This window comes from Cetorhinus maximus, chromosome 11 (assembly GCF_964194155.1).
Source record: "Cetorhinus maximus chromosome 11, sCetMax3.hap1.1, whole genome shotgun sequence".
Lineage (NCBI taxonomy): Eukaryota > Metazoa > Chordata > Chondrichthyes > Lamniformes > Cetorhinidae > Cetorhinus > Cetorhinus maximus.
In genome coordinates this window covers 121,980,955-122,003,049 of record NC_135889.1, presented here as the reverse complement: position 1 = coordinate 122,003,049, position 22,095 = coordinate 121,980,955, and the positions used below count along the sequence as shown (strand labels likewise).

Below are 22,095 nucleotides of genomic sequence, written 5' to 3'. Positions count from 1 at the left end.
GAGAGAGGGCGGGAGGGCGAGAGAGAGGGCGGGAGGGCGAGAGAGAGGGCGGGAGGGCGAGAGAGAGGGCGGGAGGGCGAGAGAGAGGGCGGGAGGGCGAGAGAGAGGGCGGGAGGGCGAGAGAGAGGGCGGGAGGGCGAGAGAGAGGGCGGGAGGGCGAGAGAGAGGGCGGGAGGGCGAGAGAGAGGGCGGGAGGGCGAGAGAGAGGGCGGGAGGGCGAGAGAGAGGGCGGGAGGGCGAGAGAGAGGGCGGGAGGGCGAGAGAGAGGGCGGGAGGGCGAGAGAGAGGGCGGGAGGGCGAGAGAGAGGGCGGGAGGGCGAGAGAGAGGGCGGGAGGGCGAGAGAGAGGGCGGGAGGGCGAGAGAGAGGGCGGGAGGGCGAGAGAGAGGGCGGGAGGGCGAGAGAGAGGGCGGGAGGGCGAGAGAGAGGGCGGGAGGGCGAGAGAGAGGGCGGGAGGGCGAGAGAGAGGGCGGGAGGGCGAGAGAGAGGGCGGGAGGGCGAGAGAGAGGGCGGGATGGAGGGAGGGAGGGAGGGAGAGAGAGAGAGAGAGGTCGGGAGGGAGGGAGGGAGAGAGAGAGGTCGGGAGGGAGGGAGGGAGGGAGATAGAGAGAGAGAGGTCGGGAGGGAGGTGGGGAGGGAGGGAGAGAGAGAGGCCGGGAGGGAGGGAGGGAGGGAGAGAGAGAGGCCGGGAGGGAGGGAGGGAGGGAGAGAGAGAGAGAGGTCGGGAGGGAGAGAGAGAGAGAGGTCGGGAGGGAGGGAGGGAGAGAGAGAGGTCGGGAGGGAGGGAGAGAGAGAGAGAGAGAGGCCGGGAGGGAGGGAGAGAGAGAGGCCGGGAGGGAGGGAGAGAGAGAGGCCGGGAGGGAGGGAGAGAGAGAGGCCGGGAGGGAGGGAGAGAGAGAGGCCGGGAGGGAGGGAGGGAGGGAGAGAGAGAGAGAGAGGTCGGGAGGGAGAGAGAGAGAGAGAGAGAGGTCGGGAGGGAGGTGGGGAGGGAGAGAGAGAGGCCGGGAGGGAGGGAGGGAGGGAGGGAGGTGGGGAGGGAGGGGGAGAGAGAGGCCGGGAGGGAGGGAGGGAGGGAGAGAGAGAGGTCGGGATGGAGGGAGGGAGGGAGGGAGAGAGAGAGAGAGGTCGGGAGGGAGGGAGGGAGAGAGAGAGGTCGGGAGGGAGGGAGGGAGAGAGATAGAGAGAGAGAGAGGTCGGGAGGGAGGTGGGGAGGGAGGGAGAGAGAGAGGCCGGGAGGGAGGGAGGGAGGGAGAGAGAGAGGCCGGGAGGGAGGGAGGGAGAGAGAGAGAGAGAGGTCGGGAGGGAGGGAGGGAGGGAGGGAGGGAGAGAGAGAGAGAGGTCGGGAGGGAGGGAGGGAGAGAGAGAGGTCGGGAGGGAGGGAGGGAGAGAGAGAGGTCGGGAGGGAGGGAGAGAGAGAGAGAGAGGTCGGGAGGGAGGGAGAGAGAGAGAGAGAGGCCGGGAGGGAGGGAGAGAGAGAGGCCGGGAGGGAGGGAGAGAGAGAGGCCGGGAGGGAGGGAGAGAGAGAGGCCGGGAGGGAGGGAGAGAGAGAGGCCGGGAGGGAGGGAGGGAGGGAGAGAGAGAGGCTGGGAGGGAGGGAGGGAGAGAGAGAGAGAGAGGTCGGGAGGGAGGGAGGGAGGGAGGGAGAGAGAGAGAGAGGTCGGGAGGGAGAGAGAGAGGTCGGGAGGGAGGGAGAGAGAGAGAGAGGCCGGGAGGGAGGGAGAGAGAGAGGCCGGGAGGGAGGGAGAGAGAGAGGCCGGGAGGGAGGGAGAGAGAGAGAGGCCGGGAGGGAGGGAGAGAGAGAGGCCGGGAGGGAGGGAGAGAGAGAGGCCGGGAGGGAGGGAGAGAGAGAGGCCGGGAGCGAGGGAGAGAGAGAGGCCGGGAGGGAGGGAGAGAGAGAGGCCGGGAGGGAGGGAGAGAGAGAGGCCGGGAGGGAAGGGGAGAGAGAGAGGCCGGGAGGGAAGGAGAGAGAGAGAGGGCGGGAGGGAGAGAGAGAGAGAGAGAGGGCGGGAGGGAGAGAGAGAGAGAGAGGGCGGGAGGGAGAGAGAGAGAGAGGGCGGGAGGGAGAGAGAGAGAGAGGGCGGGAGGGAGAGAGAGAGAGAGGGAGGGAGAGAGAGAGGGCGGGAGGGAGAGAGAGAGAGGGCGTGAGGGGGAGAGAGAGAGAGGGCGGGAGGGAGAGAGAGAGAGGGAGGGCGGGAGGGAGAGGGAAGTCACTCACATTCTCACCCCTCTCTGCAGACACGATCAGAACAATTGGAAGCGCTCAGCATGCAATGTTAGTGATCTGCCCGATGGAATGGCCGCAGCCCTCAGAGGGGGCAATGGGGCAGCATGTGTATGAGTCACTTACTCTGCAGATCATCTGGGTCATCCATTTGCCCGATGCTTGAACCTTCTGGGAGCAGCTGACCAGTCTGGCTCTCCTGCTCGGTCCCGATGAACTCATGATGGCACTTCAGACACTGGAGTTTGGGGAAACCCTCATGCGTTGCTCGCTGATTGGCTTCAAGTGCTTCATTCAGGATCTTAACCAACATCTGGAAGGAGAGAAAACACCTGGAGTCTTAGGGCGTGGGGACCAGGGGCAGTGGCCGAGGCAAGGTGGCCAAGGTCCTCCATCAGTATAAAACAATAAATCGACCTTTGAGGCAAAGAGTTCTCCTCATAGCAGGAGGAGGTTTAGAGGAGATTTAATAGTTACTCAAAATTGCGAAAGGTTTAGATTGAGTAAATGAGGAGAAGCTGCTTCCTGTGGAGAGGTCGAACGGGGTGGGTGGGGTGCACATTGATTTAAACTAATTGACACAATCAAACCGGGGGTGCGGGGGGAGGTGAGATTTTTTTTTAAGCCACAGTGAGCTTTTATGATCTGGAATGCAGCTGCCTGAAGGGGATGTTTAAAATTCCTTCCTTGAGAGGCATCACTGGCAAGCCTGTTATCTGTTGCCCGTCACTAATTGCCCGAGAAGGTGGTTCTGAGTTGTCCTTTTGACAGCTGAATGCCTCGCCAGGCCACTTCGCAGAGCAAAGGCGGGCCAACAGAGATTGATCAAGAGGGGGAAAAATAGAGTATGAGAGGAAACTTGCAAGGAACATAAAAGCAGACTGTAAAAGCCTCTAAAAGAAATGGTGTAGGTCCCTTACAGTCTGCAACGGGAGAATGTATAATAGAGAAGCAGGAAATGGCAGAGCAATTAAGCAACTACTTCAGTTCTGTCTTCACAGAGGAAGACACAAAATAACTTCCCAGAAATACTAAATACTAGGGAACCAAAGGTCTAGTGAGAAGGAGGAGTTGAAGGAAATTAGTATTACTAAAAAAAAGTGCTGGAGAAATTAATGGGACTGAAAGCCGATAAATCCCCAGGGCCTGATAATCTACACCCCAGGGCACTAAAGGAGGTGGCTGTGGAAATAGTGGATGTGTTGGTTGTCATCTTCCAAAATTCTGTAGATTCTGGGACAGTCCCGGCAGATCGGAGGGTGGCAAATGTAACTCCACTATTTAAAAAAGGAGGGAGGGAGGAAAGAGAGAATTACAGACCGGTTAACTTAACCTCACTGTTATAGAAAATGCTAGAGTCTCTTATAAAGGATGTGATAACAGGACACTTAGAAAATATCAACGGGATTAGACAAATTCAACATGGATTTATGAAAGGGAAATCATGTTCGACAAACCTGCTGGAGTTTTTTGAGGATGTAACTAGTAGAATCGATAAGGGAGAAGCAGTGGATGTGGTGTATTTGGATTTTCAGAAAGCTTTTGATAAAGTCCCACATAAGAGGTTAGTGTGTAAAATTAAAGCACACGGGATTGGGGGTAATATGTTGGCATGGATTGTGACTTGGGTTAGCAGACAGGAGACAGGGAGTAGGAATAAATGGGTCTTTTTTGGAATGGCAGGCGCTGACTAGTGGGGTACCACAGGGATCAGTGCTTGGGCTCCAACTATTCACAATATATATCAATGATTTGGATGATGGAACCAAATGTAATGTTTCTAAGTTTGCCGATGACACGGAACTTGGTGGGAATGTGAGCCATGAGGATGGTGTCAAGAGGCTCCAAGATGATTTAGACAGATTGAGTGGGCAAATACATGGCAGGTGCAGTATACTGTGGATGAGTGTGAAGTTATCCACTTAGGTAGGGAAAACAGAATGGCAGAGTATTGTTTAAATGGTGATAGATTGGGAAATGTTGATGTACAAAGGGACCTGGGTGTCCTTGTACACCAATCACTGAAAGCAAGCACGCAGGTGCAGCAAGCAGTTAAGGCGGCAAATGGTATGTTGGCCTTCATTGTGAGAGGACTTGAATACAGGAGCAAGGATGTATTACTGCATCTGTTCGGGCCTTGGTGAGACTGCACCTGGAGTATTGTGAGCAGTTTTGGTCTCCTTACCTAAAAAAGGATATACTTGCCATTGAGGGAGTGCAGCTCGGGCTGACCAGATTGATTCCTGGGATGGCAGGATTGTTGTATGTGAAGAGATTGGGCCGACTAGGCCTGTAATCACTGGAATGTGGAAGAATGAGAGGAGATCTCACTGAAACCTATAAAAATTCTGACTGGGATGGGCAGACTGGATGCAGCGATAATATTTCCTCTGGCTGGGAGTTTAGAACAAGGGGTCACAGTCTCAGGATACTGGGTAGACCATTTAGGACTAAGATGAGGAGAAACTTCTTCACTCAGTGGATGGTGAACCTGTGGAATTCTCTACCACAGAAAGGTGTGGAGGCCAAGTCACTGAATATATTTAAGACAGAAAGAGATAGATTTCTGGACTCAAGGTGCTAAGGGGTATGGGGAGAGAGTGGGAGTACGGCATTGAGATAAAGGATCAGCCATGATCATACTGAATGGTGGAAAAGGCTGGAAGGGTCAAACGACATATTCCTGCTCCTATTTTCTATGTTTCTAAGAGCCATCCATGTTACTGTGGGTCAGGAGTCACATGTAGGCCAGGACTGGGTAAGGACAGCAGATTTCTTTCCCTAAGGGCCGTCAGTGAACCAGATGGGTTTTTACAACAATTCAGAAGCCTCATGATCACAATTCTCGATCCTAGCTTTTTATTCCAGGTTTTAATGAATTCAATTTAAATTTCCCAGCTGCCGTGTTGGAATCTGCATTCATGTCTCCAGATTAGTAAACCAATCACATAACTGGTATGTTAGTGAAACCACCCCACTCCCCACCAGCCTCAAAAAGGGCAGTGGGAGCAGATTCAATACTAACTTTCAAAAGGAAATTGGAGAAATACTGAACAAGGAACAGTGTGCAGGGTCATTGGGAAAGAGAGTGAGGTTTGGGACTAATTGGCCAGCTCCTTCAAAGAGTTGACACAGACATGATGGACCAAAAGTTTTCCTCCTTGACTGCATGGTTCTGAATCGACAACTTCAGTGATATGTTAGAATTGTGTACGGTTTTAGTCTCCTTACTTAAAGAGGGATATTCCTGCATTGGAAATAGTTCAGAGAAGATTCACTAGCCTCATGGCAAGGATGAAGGGGTTGTCTAATGAGCAGTTTGCGCCTATACCTATTGGAGTTTAGAAAAATGAGGGGTGATCTTATTGAAACATATCAGATCCTGAGGGGACTTGACAGGGTGGATGCTGAGAGGGATGTTTCCTCTTGTGGGAGAATCCACAACTAGGGAGTACAGTTTAAAAATAAGTGGTCTCCCACTTATGATGATGAGGAGAAATCTCTTTTCAGAGGGAGATCAGTGTTTGGGATTCTCTTCCCCAGTTATCCTAGGCTCAACCATCTTCAGCTGCTTCAATTACCTTCCTCATATCATAAGGTCAGAAGTGGGGATGTTCGCTGATGATCTCACAACGTTCAGCACCATTCGTGGCTCCTCAGATACTGAAGCAGTCTGTGCCCAAACGCAGCAAGACCTGGACAATAGCCAGGCTTGGGGTGACAAGTGACAAATAACATTCATGCCACACAAATGCCAGGCATTCACCATCTCCAACAAGGGAGAATGCAACCATTGCCCCTTGACATTCAATGGCATTACCATTACTGAATTGCCCACTTTCAACATCCTGAGGGTTACCATTGACCAGAAACTGAACTGGACTTGCCATATAAATACTGCAGCTGCAAGAGGTCAGAGACTAGGAATTCTGCAGCAAGTAACTCACCTCCTGACTCCTCAAAGCCTGTCCACCATCTACAAGGCACAAGTCAGGAATGTGATGGAATACTCTCCATTTGCCTGGATGAGTGCAACTCCAACAGCATTCAAGAAGCTCGACACCATCCAGGACAAAGCAGCCCACTTGATTAGCACCCCATCCATCACCTTCAACATTCACTCCCTCCACCAATGACAAACAGTGACAGCAGTGTGTACCATCTAGAAGATGCACTGCAGCAACTCACCAAGGCTCCTTAGACATCACTTTCCAAACTCACGACTGCTGCCATCTAGAAGATCAAGGGCAGCAGACACATGGGAACACCGCCACCTGGAAGTTCCCCTCCAAGCCGCTCACCATCTTGACTTGGAAATATATCGTCGTTCCTTCACTGTTGCTAGGAAAAACCCTGGAACTCCCTCCCTAACAGCACTGTGGGTGTACCTACACCACATGAACTGCAGCGGTTCAAGAATGCAGCTCACCACCACCTTCTCAAGGGCAATTAGGAATGGGCAATAAATGCTGGCCTAGCCAGCGGCACCCACCTCTCATGAATGAATAAAAAATAACAGTGAATAGTGGAGGTTTGGGCATGGAATATATTCAAGGCTAAACTGGACAGATTTTTGATTGACAAGAGTGTCAAGGGCCAGGGGGGCGGGCCGGAAAGTGGAGTTAAGGCCACAATCAGATCAGCTATGATTAGGGTTGCCAACTGTGATTGAATGTATTCCTGGAGGTTTTATCACGTGACTTGCCCAACGCTCCCGCCATTAGTCGTCTAACACATCTATCCTTGTGACGTACGGCCTTCCTACACCAATTGGAAAGCAAAAAGACTCCGTACCCAATTGGATTATGCTTGACTGTAGGCCAAACAAGCCTTTTCTCCCCCTCCAATGTCAATGCTATACATATAGTAAAGAGAAATGTTCAAAGAAAATAAAACAAGTCATTTTAAAAAAAATTTTCCCCAGGGTTGCACACAACAGTGTTCTGGAGATTGATCTTCAATTCCTGGAGACTCCAGGCCATTTGTGGAGAGTTGGAAACCCTTAGTTATTAGAATCGATCATTAAGAAGGTTATAGCTGGGAACTTAGAAGAGCTCAAGGCAAGTGGGAGGAGTCAGCATGGTTTTGTGGAAGAAAAATCATGTTTAATCAATCCATCGGAGTTTTTTGAAGGAGTAACATGTGCAATGGATAAAGGGGACCCTGTAGACGTGCTGTACTTGGATTTCCAGAAGGTATTTGATAAGGTGCCACATCAAAGATTACAGAAAATAAAAGCGCATGGTGTAGGGGGTAACGTATTAGCACAGATAGAAGATTGGCTGGCTGGCAGAAAGCAGAGAGTATGCATAAATGGGTCTTTTTCTGATTGGCAGGATGTGGTGAGTGGAGTCCCTCATGGCTCTGTACTGGGGCCTCAACTTCTTACAATTTACATCAATGACATAGATGAGGGGAGTGAAGGCATGGTAGCTAAATTTGCAGATGACACAAAGATAGGTAGAAAAGTATGTTGTGAAGAGGACATGAGGAGGCTGCAGATGGATATAGATAGGTTGAGTGAGTGAATGGGCAAAGATCTGGCAAATGGAGTTTAATGTGGGAAAATGTGAAGTTGTTCACTTTGGCAGGAAGAACAAAAAAAGCAAAGTATTACTTAAATGGAGAACGGCTGCATAATTCTGAGGTGCAGAGGGATCTAGATGTTCTAGCAGGAGTCACAAAAAGTTAGTATGCAGGTACAGCAAGTAATTAAGAAGGCTAATGGAATGCTATCCTTTATTACGAGGGGGATTGAACATAAAAGTAAAGGATGTTATGCTTCAGTTATACAGGGCATTGATGAGACTGCATCTCGAATACTGTGTGCAGTTTTGGTCTCCTTATTTAAGGAAGGATGTAAATGCATTGGAGGTGGTTCAGAGGGGGTTTACTAGACTGATACCTGGAATGAGCGGGTTGTCTTATGAGGAAAAGTTGGACAGACTGGACTTGTTTCCACTGGAGTTTAGAAGAGTGAGGGGTGATTTGATTGAAGTATATAAGATTCAAAACGGCCTCGACAAGGTGGACATCAAAAGGATGTTTCCACTTGGTGGGTGAATCCAGAACTAGGGGGGCACTGTTTTAAAGTTAGGGGTCGCCCTTTTAGGACAGAGCTGAGGAGAATTTTTTTCTCTCAGAGGGCTGTGCGATTTTGGAACTCTCTGCCTCAAAAGGTGGTGGAGGCGGGGTTAATGAATATTTTTAAGGCAGAGGTAGATTGATTCCCTTGCCTAACAAGAATCTAAGGTTATCAGGGCTAGATGGGAATGTGGAAATTGAAACGCAAGGAGGTCAGCCATTTTATTTAATGGCGGACCAGCTCGAGGAACTGGAAGGTACACTTGTGTTCCTAATTCTTATGTTATGATCGTATTGAATGGTGGAGCAGACTCGATAGGTCGAATGGCCTGCTCCTGCTCCTATTTTTATGAGATCATGGTTGATCTGCGACCTACCTCCATATGTCCCCCACTTTACCCTATATCCCTTAATACCATTGGTTAATAAAATCCATCAATCGCAGATTTAAAATTAACAATTGACAAAGTACTGACCCACTTGCTGAAGAAAGCCCCAATCCTCTACCACCCTGTGCGCGCAAAAATGTTTCCTAATTTCAATCCTGAAAGATTTGGCTAGGGTAATTCAAAAAAGCTGCAAGGCCAGAACATATTCATTTTGTTTGCAGAGAACGGTTCCCTGCATATGAACGGCAAGCGTAATTGATCCATGTCAGGAGCGTGACTGATTATCTTAAATTGGTTGTTAGTATAGCTATTAGCGCACTCAGGATTGCTTAGCAAGTGCTATCCAATCACGGAATCGTGATAGTTTTGAATTAACCAGGGCTAGTTCCCCGTCACTTTCTTCACAGGAACACCTCGGCCAGAGTCGCCTTGCCAACCGATTAGCACCCCTTCTCCTGTGGTATACGTTGTTTTGATCATTTGGAATTCTTGCACTTGTCCTGATAAGTGCAAGATGAAAAGCTTCAACAACATGTCGCTCTTTGCAGCGATACCCTCGTCAATCTACGCTGCGCTCCTTTCAAGGCCAATACATCCACCCTAAGTTGTGGGGCCCAGAAAGTTTCTTTTCCACACTCACCTCAGAAGCCTCCTGGGGGTTCTTGTCTAGGATCACATACTTCCTCCTGCGTTTGTCCCTGCGGATGTAACTGAAGCGACACTCCACTGCGGGGAGAACCTGTCCTCTGCTCTGCCGAGAAAGGCAAGACTCAGAATTATTTTCCTGGAATGTTACGGCAGGGTCTTGGCTGCGGCTGGGAGAGATTGGTGGGGAAGCACAACGCGCACCTCACAAAAGCCGACGTCAGGTAGAGGAAAGGCTGGGGAGATTGCAACCACTTATGGTAAAAAAAAGATTCCACCCCACTGCCCAACCACCCCTTTCCCAGGAAACGTACAGGACAGAAACTATCATACAACTCTCTCCAGATAACTGGTTGAGAACACCAACATCCATACCCAGGGATCATAAGTCAACAATCATGCAAAACTAAGTGAGGGACCCATCAGCTCTGGCTGGTGTGGCGTGAGAATGTCACCCATTCTAATGGGCACGAAGACTGGAAATGGCAGAAGAGACAGAAGATCCTAACAAGTTAGTAGAGCAGTGACTCAGAAGGCGGGGACCAGCAAGGTGTGTGACACACCCGGAGCACTGTCACGACACTTAGTGAAGCTAGTTGCCAGCCACCTGTGAAGAATCTGGGACCTCACACCACACAAGCCCCATAATTAGTCATGGAAAGTCATCAACATACCATGTCAGCAGGTCTCTTAGTGGGAGAAGCTACAATGAGCTCTGGTGAGGGGATAATGTGTTTTGTAGACCAGGAGGCACTCGAGGGTTGATTCCTGGTCTGCGTTGAGTTCCTTCAGAGCAGCAGTGGGATGTGGCCTTGAGTTAGGCAAGGAAGAAAAAGCCAATACCCAAAGGGTAGAATGAAGGTTCGGCTTGATGATTCCATCCACAGTTAGAGTCATACAGTCATGAGAGTCATAGAGGTCTACAGCACAGAAAAAGGCCCTTCGGCCCATTGAGTCTGTGCCGATCAAACAAGTACCTAACTATTCTAATCCCATTTTCCAGCACTAGGCCCATAGCCTTGTATACCACGGCATTGCAAGTGCACATCCAAATACTTGTTAAATATTATGAGGGTTTCTGCCTCTACTACCCTTTCAGGCAGTGAGTTCCAGATTCCCACTACCCTCTCGGTGAAAAAATTCTTCGTCACATCCCCTCTAAACCTCCAGCCCCTTACCTTAAATCTATGCCCCCTGGATCCCTCCAGCAAGGGGAAAAGTTCCTTCCTGTCTACCCTACCTATGCCCCTCATAATTTTATACACCTCAATCATGTCCCCCCCCTCAATCTCCTCTGCTCCAGGGAAAATAACCTCAGTCTATCCAATCTCTCCTCAAACTCTCCAGCTCAGGAAACATCCTGGTAAATCTCCTCTGCACTCTCTCTAGCGCAATCACATCCTTCCTATAATGCCGATTCCAGAACTACACGCAATTCTCTAGCTGTGGGCTAACCAGCGTTTTATACAGTTAAAGCATAACCTCTCTGCTCTTATATTCTATGCCTCGGCTAATAAAGGCAAGTATCCCATATATTATCTTAACCACTTTATCTACCTGTCCCACTACCTTAAGGGACCTGTGAACATGCACACTGGTCCCTCTGATCCTCGGTACTTCCCAGGGTCCTACCATTCACCGTGTATTCCCGTGCCTTGTTTGTCCTGCCCAAGTGCATCACCTCACACTTATCTGGATTAAATTCCATTTGGCACTGATCAGGCCATCTGGCCAGCTCGTCTATATCCTCCTGTAATCTAACGCTATCCTCCTCACTATTTACCACCCCACCAATTTTCGTGTCATCCGTGAACTTACCGATCAACCCTCCTACATTCAAGTCTAAATATATATATATATATATATATATATATATATATATATACACCACAAACAGCAAGGGGCCCAACACCGATCCCTGTGGAACCCCACTGGATACAGGCATCCAGTCACAAAAACACCCCTCAACCATCACCCTCTGCTTCCTGCCACTCAGCCAATTTGCCAAACTGCCTTGGATCCCATGGGCTCTTACCTTCATTATCAGTCTCCTATGAGGGACTTTAATCAAAAGCCTTGCTGAAGTCCAAGTAGACTACGTCAAATGCATTGCCCTCATCTACACACCTGGTCACCTCTTCGAAAAATTCAATCAAATTGGTCAGACATGACTTCTCCTTAACAAAACCCATGCTGACTGTCCTTGATTAATCCCTGCCTCTCCAAATGTAGATTAATTCTGTCCTTCAGAATTGCTTCCAATAGTTTCCCCACCACTGAGGTTAGACTGACTGGCCCTGGTTTATCCCTTCCTCCCTTCTTGAATAATGGTACCACATTGACTGTCCTCCAGTCCTCTGGCACCTCTCCTGTGGCCAGAGAGGTATTGAAAATTATTGCCAGTGCCCCTGCTATCTCCTCACTTGTCTCACTCAACAGCCTGGGATACATTTCATCGGGGCCTGGAGATTTATCTACTTTTAAGCCCGTCAGACCACTTAAAACCTCCTCCCTTTCTATGCTAATTTCTTTAATTATATCACAGTCCTTCTGCCCGATTTCCATACCCATGTCGTCCCTCTCACTTGTGAACACCGACACAAAGTATTCATTTAGAACCCTACCTACACCTTCCGGCTCCACACACAAATTGCCACTATGATCCTTAATGGGCCCTACTCTTTCCCTAGTTATCCTCTTACTCTTAATGTGCTTGTAAAATAACTTTGGAATTTCCTTTAATTTACCTGCCAGTGTTTTGATCAGCAGGGTTCACCAGCTTAGTGTAGAATGAAGAATGAGCAAGTTGTCAGGGAATTAAGACAGAGAACCCAACAGCAGCATCAGAAGAGGAAGGGAGGTGAAACTAACAAAAAAATAAACACACAGCAACCACTACCCAACCCCTCTACACCCCCATGCCCACCTATGTATCCAGGCTCCTCACTACCAAAAGACTCTCTCAACCATCAATGCAGTGGCAGCAGTGTGCACCATCCTCTATCACCTAGAAGGACAAGGGCAGCAGATGCATGGGAACATAGGAACGGGGTAGGCCATTTGGACTCTCGAGCCTACTCACCATTCAACTAGATCATGGCTGATGATCTACCTCGATGCCATTTTCCCGCAAAACACATTTCCCTCAATGTCTTTGCTATCTAGAAATTTATCGATCTGTGTCATGGACATACTTAATGACTGTGTCTCCACAGCTCTCTGGATTAGAGAATTCCCAAGATTTACCACCCTCTGAGTGAAGAAATTCCTCTTCATCGCAGTCCTAAATGGCCTACCCCTTGTTCTGAGACTGTGTCCCCTGGTCCTATACTCACCAGCCAGGTGGAAACATCCTTCCTGCAACTACTTTGCTGAACCCTGTAAGATTTCTGTACGTTTAATGAGATCGCCTCTCATTCTTCTAAATTCTATAGAATACAGGCTCAGTTTCCCCAATCTCTCCTCACAGGACAATCCTGCTATTCCAGAATCAGTCTAGTGAACTTTCATTGCACTCCCTCTTTGGCAAGTATATCCTTCCTTAGGTAAGAAGATCAAAACTCTACACAATACTCCAGGTGCGGTCTCACCTATGAAAAGGCTCTATACAAATGCAGTAAGACATCTTTACTCCTGTACATAAGTCCTCTTGCAATAAAGGCCAACGACAATTTACCTTTGCTTGTTACACCTGCATGTCAACTTTCAGCGACTCATGTCCAAGGGCACCCAGGTCTCTTTGGACATCAAAACTTCCCAATCTCTCCCCATTCAAGAAATACTCTGCATTTCTGTTTTTCCTACCAAAGGGGATAACTTCACATTTTTTCACTTTATATTCCATCTGCCATATTCTTGCCCACTCACTAAGCCTGCCTAACTCCCCTTGAAGCCTCTTTGCATCCTCCTCACAACTCACATTCCCACTTAGTTTTGTGGCATCAGCAAACTTGGAAATAGCACATTTTGTCCCCACATCCAAATCACTGATCTAGATTACGAATAGCTGGGGTCCAACTACTGATCCATGCGGTACCCCACTAGTCACCGCCTGCCAACCTGAGAACGACCTGTTTGTTCCTACTCTCTGTTTTCTGTCCGTTAACCGATTCTCGATCCATGCCAGTATATTTCTCCCAATCCCATGAGCTTGAATTTTGTTTACTAACTTCCTATGTAGGACCTTATTGAAAGCATTGAAAATCCAAATACAAGCCACATCCACTGGTTCCCCAATATCTAGTCAGCTAGTAACATCCTCAAAAAACTCTAACAAGTTTGTCAAACATGATTTTCCTTTCATAAATCCATGTTGACTCTGCTCAAGCCTACCTTTTTTTATTTAAGTGTCCTGATTTCCCTTTATAATAGATTCTAGCATCTGGGGAACACTGCCATCTGCAAGTTCACTTCCAAGCCACTCACCATCTTGACTTCAAAATATATCAACCCTTCCTTCACTGTCACTGACCAAGAATCCTGGAACTCCCTCCCCAACAGCATTGTGAGTGTAACTATATCACATGGACTGCAACCATTCAAGGTGGCTGACCCCCACCTTCTCAAGGACAATTAGGGATGGGGCAACAAATGCTGCCCTAGCCAGCGACGCCCACATCCCGTGAATGAAAAAAAAAAGATCTGCTGCTGCAATGGGCACATAAAAAATAAGCCCAAGCTGAGTGTCGACATAGAGATCCTCCCCTCCACAAGGACAGCATGCCCGGCTTAGACATGGTGCTTTAGTGCTGGACATATAAGGGAGGGTGTGAGTGAGAGATCGCCTTTTCCCAGCGCATCATACCAGAGGTAGCATCTGTGCCAGTGCATGCATACCTACTTGTGACAATGACAGTGAGGATCTTTTTGTACCCAATGCGCACTGGCTGTTCTTCACAGTCACTCTCGGCGAGAAGTGAGTACCTGCAAGTCTGCACATGGCACTGCTGTCGATTCTCAGCCGCACACCTAAAGGGAACTCAACGTGCAACCGGATACAGCAATCCTGGTCTCACCATCAGCAGATCCACCAGTGTTTTATTAAAATACATCAACTTGTTTCTTATCTTCTTATGCAGGCAAGTTAATGAACGCAAGTCACTTCCTGCCTCAAGTCTGCTGCAAAATGACAAAGTGGACAAGGCCCAGGGTGTAATTCACCGAAAGCCAATGTCCGAGGAATGGGAAACATTCAACTTCCTGGAAGTGAGGTGTTGCTTTAAACAGTGTGCGCAGTGACACAGGCCCCCCCCTCTCACCTACTCCCACAAAGCAAAAACATATACATGCACGACAGGCAGATCCTGTGAAAAGACTTTGGGATACACTGTTATTGTAAGCAAGAGGACCAGACCATCAGGATCATTTCAATTGGGAATGAAAGCCCTGCGATTTACTTGAACGATGTTAGACTCATCGGACAATGAGGAGGAGAAAGAGCACGTTAGTTATAACAGTGACTCTTGGGGAAACTATTGAAGGGGGTGCAGGGCACATTCCCTGAAGCCCAGAGAGCCAGGATTTGTTTTTGATTTTTTTTTTATTATTTACACAGCCTGGGTGATGATCTGGAAAGCACTACCCAAAAGGGGCAAGGGCAGTGGAAGCAGATTCACTAGTAACTTTTCCAAAGTGAACTGGATAAATACTTGAAAAGGAAACATTGCAGGGGTACAGGAAAAGAGCAGGGGGAGTGGGACTAACTGAATAGCTCTTGCAAAAGTTAGTACGGAGACAACAGGCCAAATGGTGCACCATTCCGCGTGCTACACCAGAATCGAAACCAAGATCCTGAGGGTGACGCTCAAGAGCCAAGACCACGGGTAAACCTGGCGGCCATTCCAAAACTCGACTTACCTCCCAGAACTCTTCAGATGTATGGACGGCAGTCAGGCTGCTCAGCTCCAGTTTCTCCAGGATGTCCGCGTTCATCAGGTCCACCTCCAAGAGCTTGTCCTCCGTTACTCGCAGGAATATCCAGCTGCTTTCCAGCTCAGGCTCCTCCTCCACCAAACGCCCAACGATGAAGGGCTGGCAGATGTCTACGGTACAGACAGAAAGACAGACTTGCACATCCATGGTAACTTTCACAACCTCAGAATGTCTGAAAGTGCTTTACAGCCAATGAAATATGAATATTGGGGAGATGGTGGCATAGCGGTATCACTGGGCTAGTGATACAGTGACTGATGCTCCGGGAAAAACAAGTTCAAATCCCAACACAGCAGCTGGTGGAAACATAAATTAAATTACTAAAATCTGGAATTGAAAGCTCACCCCAGTAATGATGACCATGAAGCCATCTAATTCACTAATGTCCTTTAGGGAAGGAAATCTGCCATCCTCACCTGGTCTGGCCTACATGTGGCTCCAGACCCACAGCAAATGTGATTGACTCTTAACTGCCCTCCGAAATGGCCTAGCAAGCCACTCAATTCAAGGGCAATTAGGGATGGGCAACAAATGCTGGCCTTGCTAGTGATATCCACATCCCAAAGAATAAAAAAAGTGCTTTTGCAGTGTAGTCACTGTTGTAACATTGGATCTTCTCATTCTTCTAAACTCCAATGGGTATAGGCCTAACCTGCTCAACCTGGCCTCATAAGATAATATCTTCATCCTAGGAATTAGCCGAGTGAATCTTCTTTGAACTGCTTCTAATACAATTACAGCCCCCCCTGAAGGAAAGAGACCAAAACTGTGCACCGTGCCCCAGATGCGGTCTCACTAATGCCCTGTACAGCTGTAGCAACATTTTCCAACTTTTATACTCCATTCCGCTTACAATAAAGGCCATTCTGTTTGCCTTCCTAATCACTTGCTGTACCTACAAGCTAGCTTTTTGAGATTCATTCACCAGGACACCCAGATCCCTTTGTACCACAGATTTCTGTAGTTTCTCTCCATTTAAATAATACATTGCTTTTCTACTCTTCCTGCCAAGGTGAACAAGCTCACATTTTCCCACAATTTACTTCATTTTCCAAGTTTCTGCCCACTCAACCTATCTCCATCCCTTCGCAGCCTCTATGTGCCCTCTTCACAACTTACTCTCCTACTTATCTTTGTGTCATCAGCAAATTTAGCAACCAAACATTCGGTTCCTTCATCCAAGTCATTAATATGGATTGTAAATAACTGATCAGTATACCCCAGCGGGTTTTTTACTATGAGTTTACTAATTAACCGCGCCTTATTGCACAATACTCGATCTAAAACAGCTTTGTCCCTGACAGTGTTCCCTGTACCTCGCACGGTCTCTTCCGCCTCCTGCGTCTCCACGAGTGACACAGAGGCGTCCAAGTACGCTCCTTCTTCGGGAGCGAGGTAGCTGGAGGAGGCGCACTCGTCCTGGCTGGCGTTGAGCGGGGCGAGGAGCGTAGCCTCATCCCCTCGGGCGGGGTCTCCCGAATTCTCAGAGGTGGCATCCAGGCTGTTGCTGCGCAGGAAAATGCTAGTGGAGCTGTCAGCCTCGTCCTTGGCAGAAGCCTTGGCCATCTCGGAGTCCTCCGCTTCCTCCTCCTTGGGGCTGTTCAGGTGATGCTGGTATCGCAGCCAATCATCTCCAATCTGACCGCGGAGCTCATCCATCCTCTTGATGTCCTCCTGATGTTGCAAGACGATGTCTGCGGAGCGAAGATACGGATTTGAAAAATCAGGAATGCGAAGCGGTTTTACAAACAGGAAAATTGACCAAACTCGCCTACCCAGTGAATAATTTCTCCCTCTTTCCCTGTCATTTATTCCAAAACCAGACACTCTTGAGGACAAAGAGGGACATTCAGCCCCTTGAACCTATTCTGCCAATCAAGATGATCATGGTTGATACAAACAAATATAACAGGTGTAAAAGTAGAGATATTTTGCTGCAGCTGTATAGGAATTGAGACCACATCTGGAATAGTGTGCACCGTCTTGGTCTCCTTATTTAAGAGAAGATATAATTGCATTAGTAGTTCAGAGAAAGTTCACTTGACTGATTCTGGGATGAAGGGGTTATCTTAGGAGGAAAGGTTTGGCAGGCTGGGTCTGTATCCATTGAAGTTTAGAAGATGGGAGGTGATCTTATTGAAAAATATAAGATCTTGAAGGTGTTTGACAGGGTGGATGCTGAAAGGATGGGGGAGAGACTAGAACTAGGGTCAACAGTTTAAAAATAAGTGGTTTCCCATTTAAGACAGAGATAAGGAGAATTTTTCTGAGGGTCATTGGCCTGTGGAATTCTCTTCCCCAGAGAGCAATGGAGGTTGGGCCACGGAATATTGTTTAAGGCCGAGTTAAATAGATTCTCGACTAACAAGGGAGTCAAAGAGTATAAGGGGTAGACAGGAAAGTAGAGTTGAGGCCACAATCAGATCAGCCATAACCTTATCAAATGGAAGAGCAGGTTTGAGGGGCCGAAAGGCCTACTCCTGCTAATTCATATGTTCATATGCTTGTTTGTAAAGACCCTCTATGCTATCCAGCCTATCACGCAATTGTGATACTTTGTGCAATACGATACACTCCCCACTCCAGTCTGCTAGTGAGCTGCACTGTCCCCCCTGACCCACCCATTTTGTCATTCGAGCAATCGGTGGAACAATTCTAATCTCGCACATTTCCGCTCCCCCTCTATCAGCTTGTGCCTCCCCAGGTCCGAAGAACACTCACGTGGCGAGGCTGGCGTGCTTAGAGTGTCCTTGTCGCTGTCGCTTGGCTCGGAGATGCTGGCAGTGCGCACCTTGATCTTGCTCTGCAATTGGGATGGCGGGGGGGGTCAATATTCAAAAACAAAATAAGAAATAAAACTTTTGTCAGTTTGATTATGTAGAACTTCAGGCATTCCATCTAAAGCATTGAAACAGGCCAATGGGTCCATGCTGGCGTTTATACTCTACATGAGCCTCCTCCCACCCTACCAAAATATCCCTCTATCCTTTCTCCCTCGTGTGTTTACCTAGATTCCCCTTAAATATATACCATTCACTTAAACTACTCTCTGTGGTAGCCAGCTCCATATTTTCACTGTTTTTCTGGGTAAAGAGGTTTTTATTGAATTCCCTATTGGATTTATTAGTGACTGTCGTATGGTCCTATTTACAACTGTCGTACTTATGACCTTGCGTTTTGGAGTCCTCACAAGCAGAAGCGTTTTCTCTTATCTTGGCCAGCTTATCGGAACGATTGCATAATCCTAACGGTGCTGGTTGAGGCATGGCCCAAGCTGCTTTATAAATGCAAGGTGGTTCCTTGTGTACTCGTTTGAACAGTTTTACCTTTTTGCGGGTGATCGGTCCAGCATTGCTGTCCGACGGATACACAGAGTCACTGTGGTCAGCAGCCAGCGAGGATTCCAGAACATTCCGGAGCGTGCTGTTCCGAGGAGAGCGGCGCACGGACTGTCCAATCAGCCGGCCAGTCTTCGGCAGGTACTGCAAGGGCGAAAGTTATGATGTTGTTTCAGGATTTGCGGCACAGAGGTTGCATGGACTCCAACTTTTGAACATTTGGACACAGTGCGTGAGAGTACCACGGCTGCTACAGTGTCCCGCGCAAACCTACTGCACCCTCAATGTCCCCTACACCATCCCACCATGTCTCCTCGCAGATAACTGGCTCCAAACCCCACCAATACCACCCCCTCCATCATTGTAGCGGGTCACTGCCCCAACCCCCACAGACCAATATGTACTTGGCCAGGTCTACCCCACCCTCCGCAGTTTCAGGATAAGGGGCCGATCATTTAGGGCCGAGATGAGGAGGAGTTTCTTCACTCCAAGGGTTGTGAATCTTTGGAATTCTCTACCCCAGAGGGCTGTGGATGCTCCATCGTTGATTAAATTTAAGGCTGGGATGGACAGGTTTTTGGTCTCAGGGAATTGTGGGACATGGGGAGCAGGCAGGAGAGCGGAGCAAAAGCCCAAGGTCAGCCATGATCGTACTGAACAGCTCAATAGGCCGAATGGTCTACTCTCGCTTCAATTTCTTGAGTTCTTGTCATAACTTCCACTGTCGAACCTCATGGGTCACTGTGGGACCTTCATGTGGACATTACACGTGAGCTTCTAGGGGTCCTCAGAACCGTACAAGGTTTTAGAGAGGCTGCAGAAAAAAATTTCTGAGAATGGTTAGAAGGATGAGAGACTTCAGTTATTGGAGTTATTCTCCTTAGAGAAGGTTGAGAGGAGATTTGATAGAGATGTTCAAAATCATGAGAGGGTATAGACAGAGAGAAACTGTTCCCATTGGCAGAAGGATCGAGGACAATGATTTAAGGTGAATGGCAAAAAGAACCAGAGGCAACACAAGAAAATCTTTTTACACAGCAAGTGTAAAAGGCGGGAGAATGGGGTTGAGAAACTTATCAGCCATGATTGAACGGCGGAACAGACTCGATGGGCCGAATGGCCTAATTTCTGCTCCTATGTCTTATGGTTGGGATCTGGAATGTACTGCCTGAGTGTGTGGTGGAGGCAGGGTCAATTGAGGCATTCAAAAAGGAACTGGATAAGCACCTGAAGAGAAAACATTTGCAGGGCTATGAGGAATGGGTGGGGGGAATGGGACAAACTGAGGTGCTCTTGCAGAGAGCTGGCATGGACACAATGGCCTGAATGGCCTCCTTCTGTAGTGCAACCATTCTATACCAGGCATCAGGGCCAGGGAGGGGGTGAGACCACAAGCTGTACCTGTCCTGGGAGTGTTTGATGGGGACAGTGTAGAGGGGGCTTTACTCTGTATCTAACCCCGTGCTGTACGCGTCCTGGGAGTGTTGGGGATAGTGAAGAGAGACCTTTACTCTGAATTTAACTGTACAACATGCGTAATGTATCCAGTGACTGAGTAACGGATCAATTAGAAAAGTTTTACTGTGAGGGTCTAATTACCGTGAGTTCTGCCATTGTCAGCGGATCTCCATCTAAAACCAGCTGCAGAGGGACAAACAGATCAGAGTTACTATCAGTGCAATGATGCAATCAGGATGGGTCAGTTTTAATGCACAAATTCTCAGCTTTACCCACTGCCCCAAGACACTGACTTCGACTGTGAAGAGTTTTTACCCGGAACAGGTAAGCGTGAGTAAAAAATTCAAGAGATGATGAGGTGGGGTTGGAGGGTGGGGAGGGGTTGGGGGGTACGCGGTGTGACAAGTCAAACTCTCAGGGCATCAATTCCAAACTTCTTGACAAGACCGAATAGCACTAGTCAGATTGAAACACTGGTTAGTTGTTGGGAGTCGGGAGCTTTTTTTAATTCTTTCATGGGATGTGGGTGTCGTTGCCCACCCCCAATTGTCCTGAATTGATCAGAGAGCAGTTAAGAGTCAGCCACATCGCTGTGGATCTGGAGTCACATGTAGGCCAGACTGGGTAAGGACGGCAGATTTCCTTCCCTAAAGGAAATTAGTGAACCAGATGGGTTTTTGTGACAGTGATGGTTGTCATGGTCACCATTACCAAGACTAGCTTTATAATTCCAGATTTATTAACTGAATTTAAATTCCACCAGCTGCCATGGTGGGATTTGAACCCATGTCCCCAGGGCATTAGCCTGGGCCTCTGGATTACTAGTCCAGCGACAATACCACTACGCCACTGTCTCCCCCACACCCCAACCCCGCCTCCATCTGTGCTCCGCCATTGGTGGTCGTGCCTTCAGCTCTGCAATTTCCTCCCTAAACATCTCGGTTCTCTCTCTCTCTCTCTCGCCCTTTACGATACTCTTACAACCTCCCTCTGACCGAGCTTTTGGTCACCTGCCCAGATTTCGATTTACGCAGGTTGGCGCCAACATGAACGCTCCTGTGAAGCACCTCGGGATGCTTCACTGTTTAAAAGCGCAATATAAGTGCAAGTTGTCGGTGGCCTTGTTGCTAGACACCAGCTGTGGTCACAGCGGAGAGCACGGTGCAGACAAGAGAACAAGGTAAAAATCAGGAAGTGTGGCTAGGCAATTCTAAACCTGCCGACACTCAAATCCCCTTGTTTCTTCACAACTACTATTCACTCAGCTTAAAGGAAACAATCCAGTTTGACTTTCTCAGGTCACACTTCCTCTCATTAAACACCATCTGCCACAGTTTATCACCCAGTCACTTATTCTCTGTCACTTGTGACATTCCCGCAGATTCCTGTGCTTCCTAACTTAGTGCAACAACCACATACATTTATGTAGCACTGCTAACCTGGCAAAATGTCCCAAGGCGCTCCACAGGAGCATTATCAAACAAAATTTGTCATCGAGCTCCACAGGGAGATGTTAGGATAGGCGGCTAAAGCTTCCTCAGAGGTGAGCGTCAAGGGGTGTCTTAAAGGAGGAGAGAGGGGCGGAGAGGTTCAGCAAGGGAATTCCAGAGCTTATGGTCTAGGCAGCGAAGGCATGTCTTCCAGCGGTGCAGCAATTAAAATCGGAGGTGCGCAAGAGGCCAGAATTGAAGGAGTGCAGAGATCTGGGAGGATTGCAGTAACTGGAGGAGGTTACTGAGAAAGGGAGGCATGAGCATGCGGAGGGATTTAAAAGGGTGAGAATTTTTAAATTGAGGCATTTCTTGATGATGACTCAATGTGGATCAGCGGGCAGGAGAGTGATAGGGGAACAGGACTTGGTGTGGATTATGACACAAGTGTTTGGATAATCTCTAGTTTACAGAGGGGTAGCCCCAGGGCAGTCAGCCAGTTGCAATATTCAAGTCTAGAGGTAAAGGAATGGATGAGGGTTTCAGCAGCAGATGAGCTGAGGCAGGGGTAGAATCGGGCAACGTTATGGAGGTGGCAAT

General features: G+C 48.5%; 1 protein-coding gene across 3 annotated transcripts in view; it reads right to left on the bottom strand.

Moving 5' to 3' along the window:
• The window catches only part of stk11ip (serine/threonine kinase 11 interacting protein), a 106,415-nt gene that overhangs the window by 56,949 nt on the left and 27,371 nt on the right, over positions 1–22,095 (bottom strand). For 2 of the 3 annotated variants that reach the window (XM_078552687.1, XM_078552686.1), the window contains exons 11-17: positions 20,207–20,248; positions 18,596–18,751; positions 17,991–18,072; positions 16,586–16,963; positions 15,195–15,379; positions 9,334–9,477; positions 2,347–2,533 (exon numbers count right to left, since the gene is read on the bottom strand). In XM_078552687.1, coding sequence (XP_078408813.1) covers positions 2,347–2,533; positions 9,334–9,477; positions 15,195–15,379; positions 16,586–16,963; positions 17,991–18,072; positions 18,596–18,751; positions 20,207–20,248 — 1,174 coding nt within the window. The remainder of the gene's footprint in view (positions 1–2,346; positions 2,534–9,333; positions 9,478–15,194; positions 15,380–16,585; positions 16,964–17,990; positions 18,073–18,595; positions 18,752–20,206; positions 20,249–22,095) is intronic. The other variant, XM_078552688.1, reaches the window with a different exon arrangement.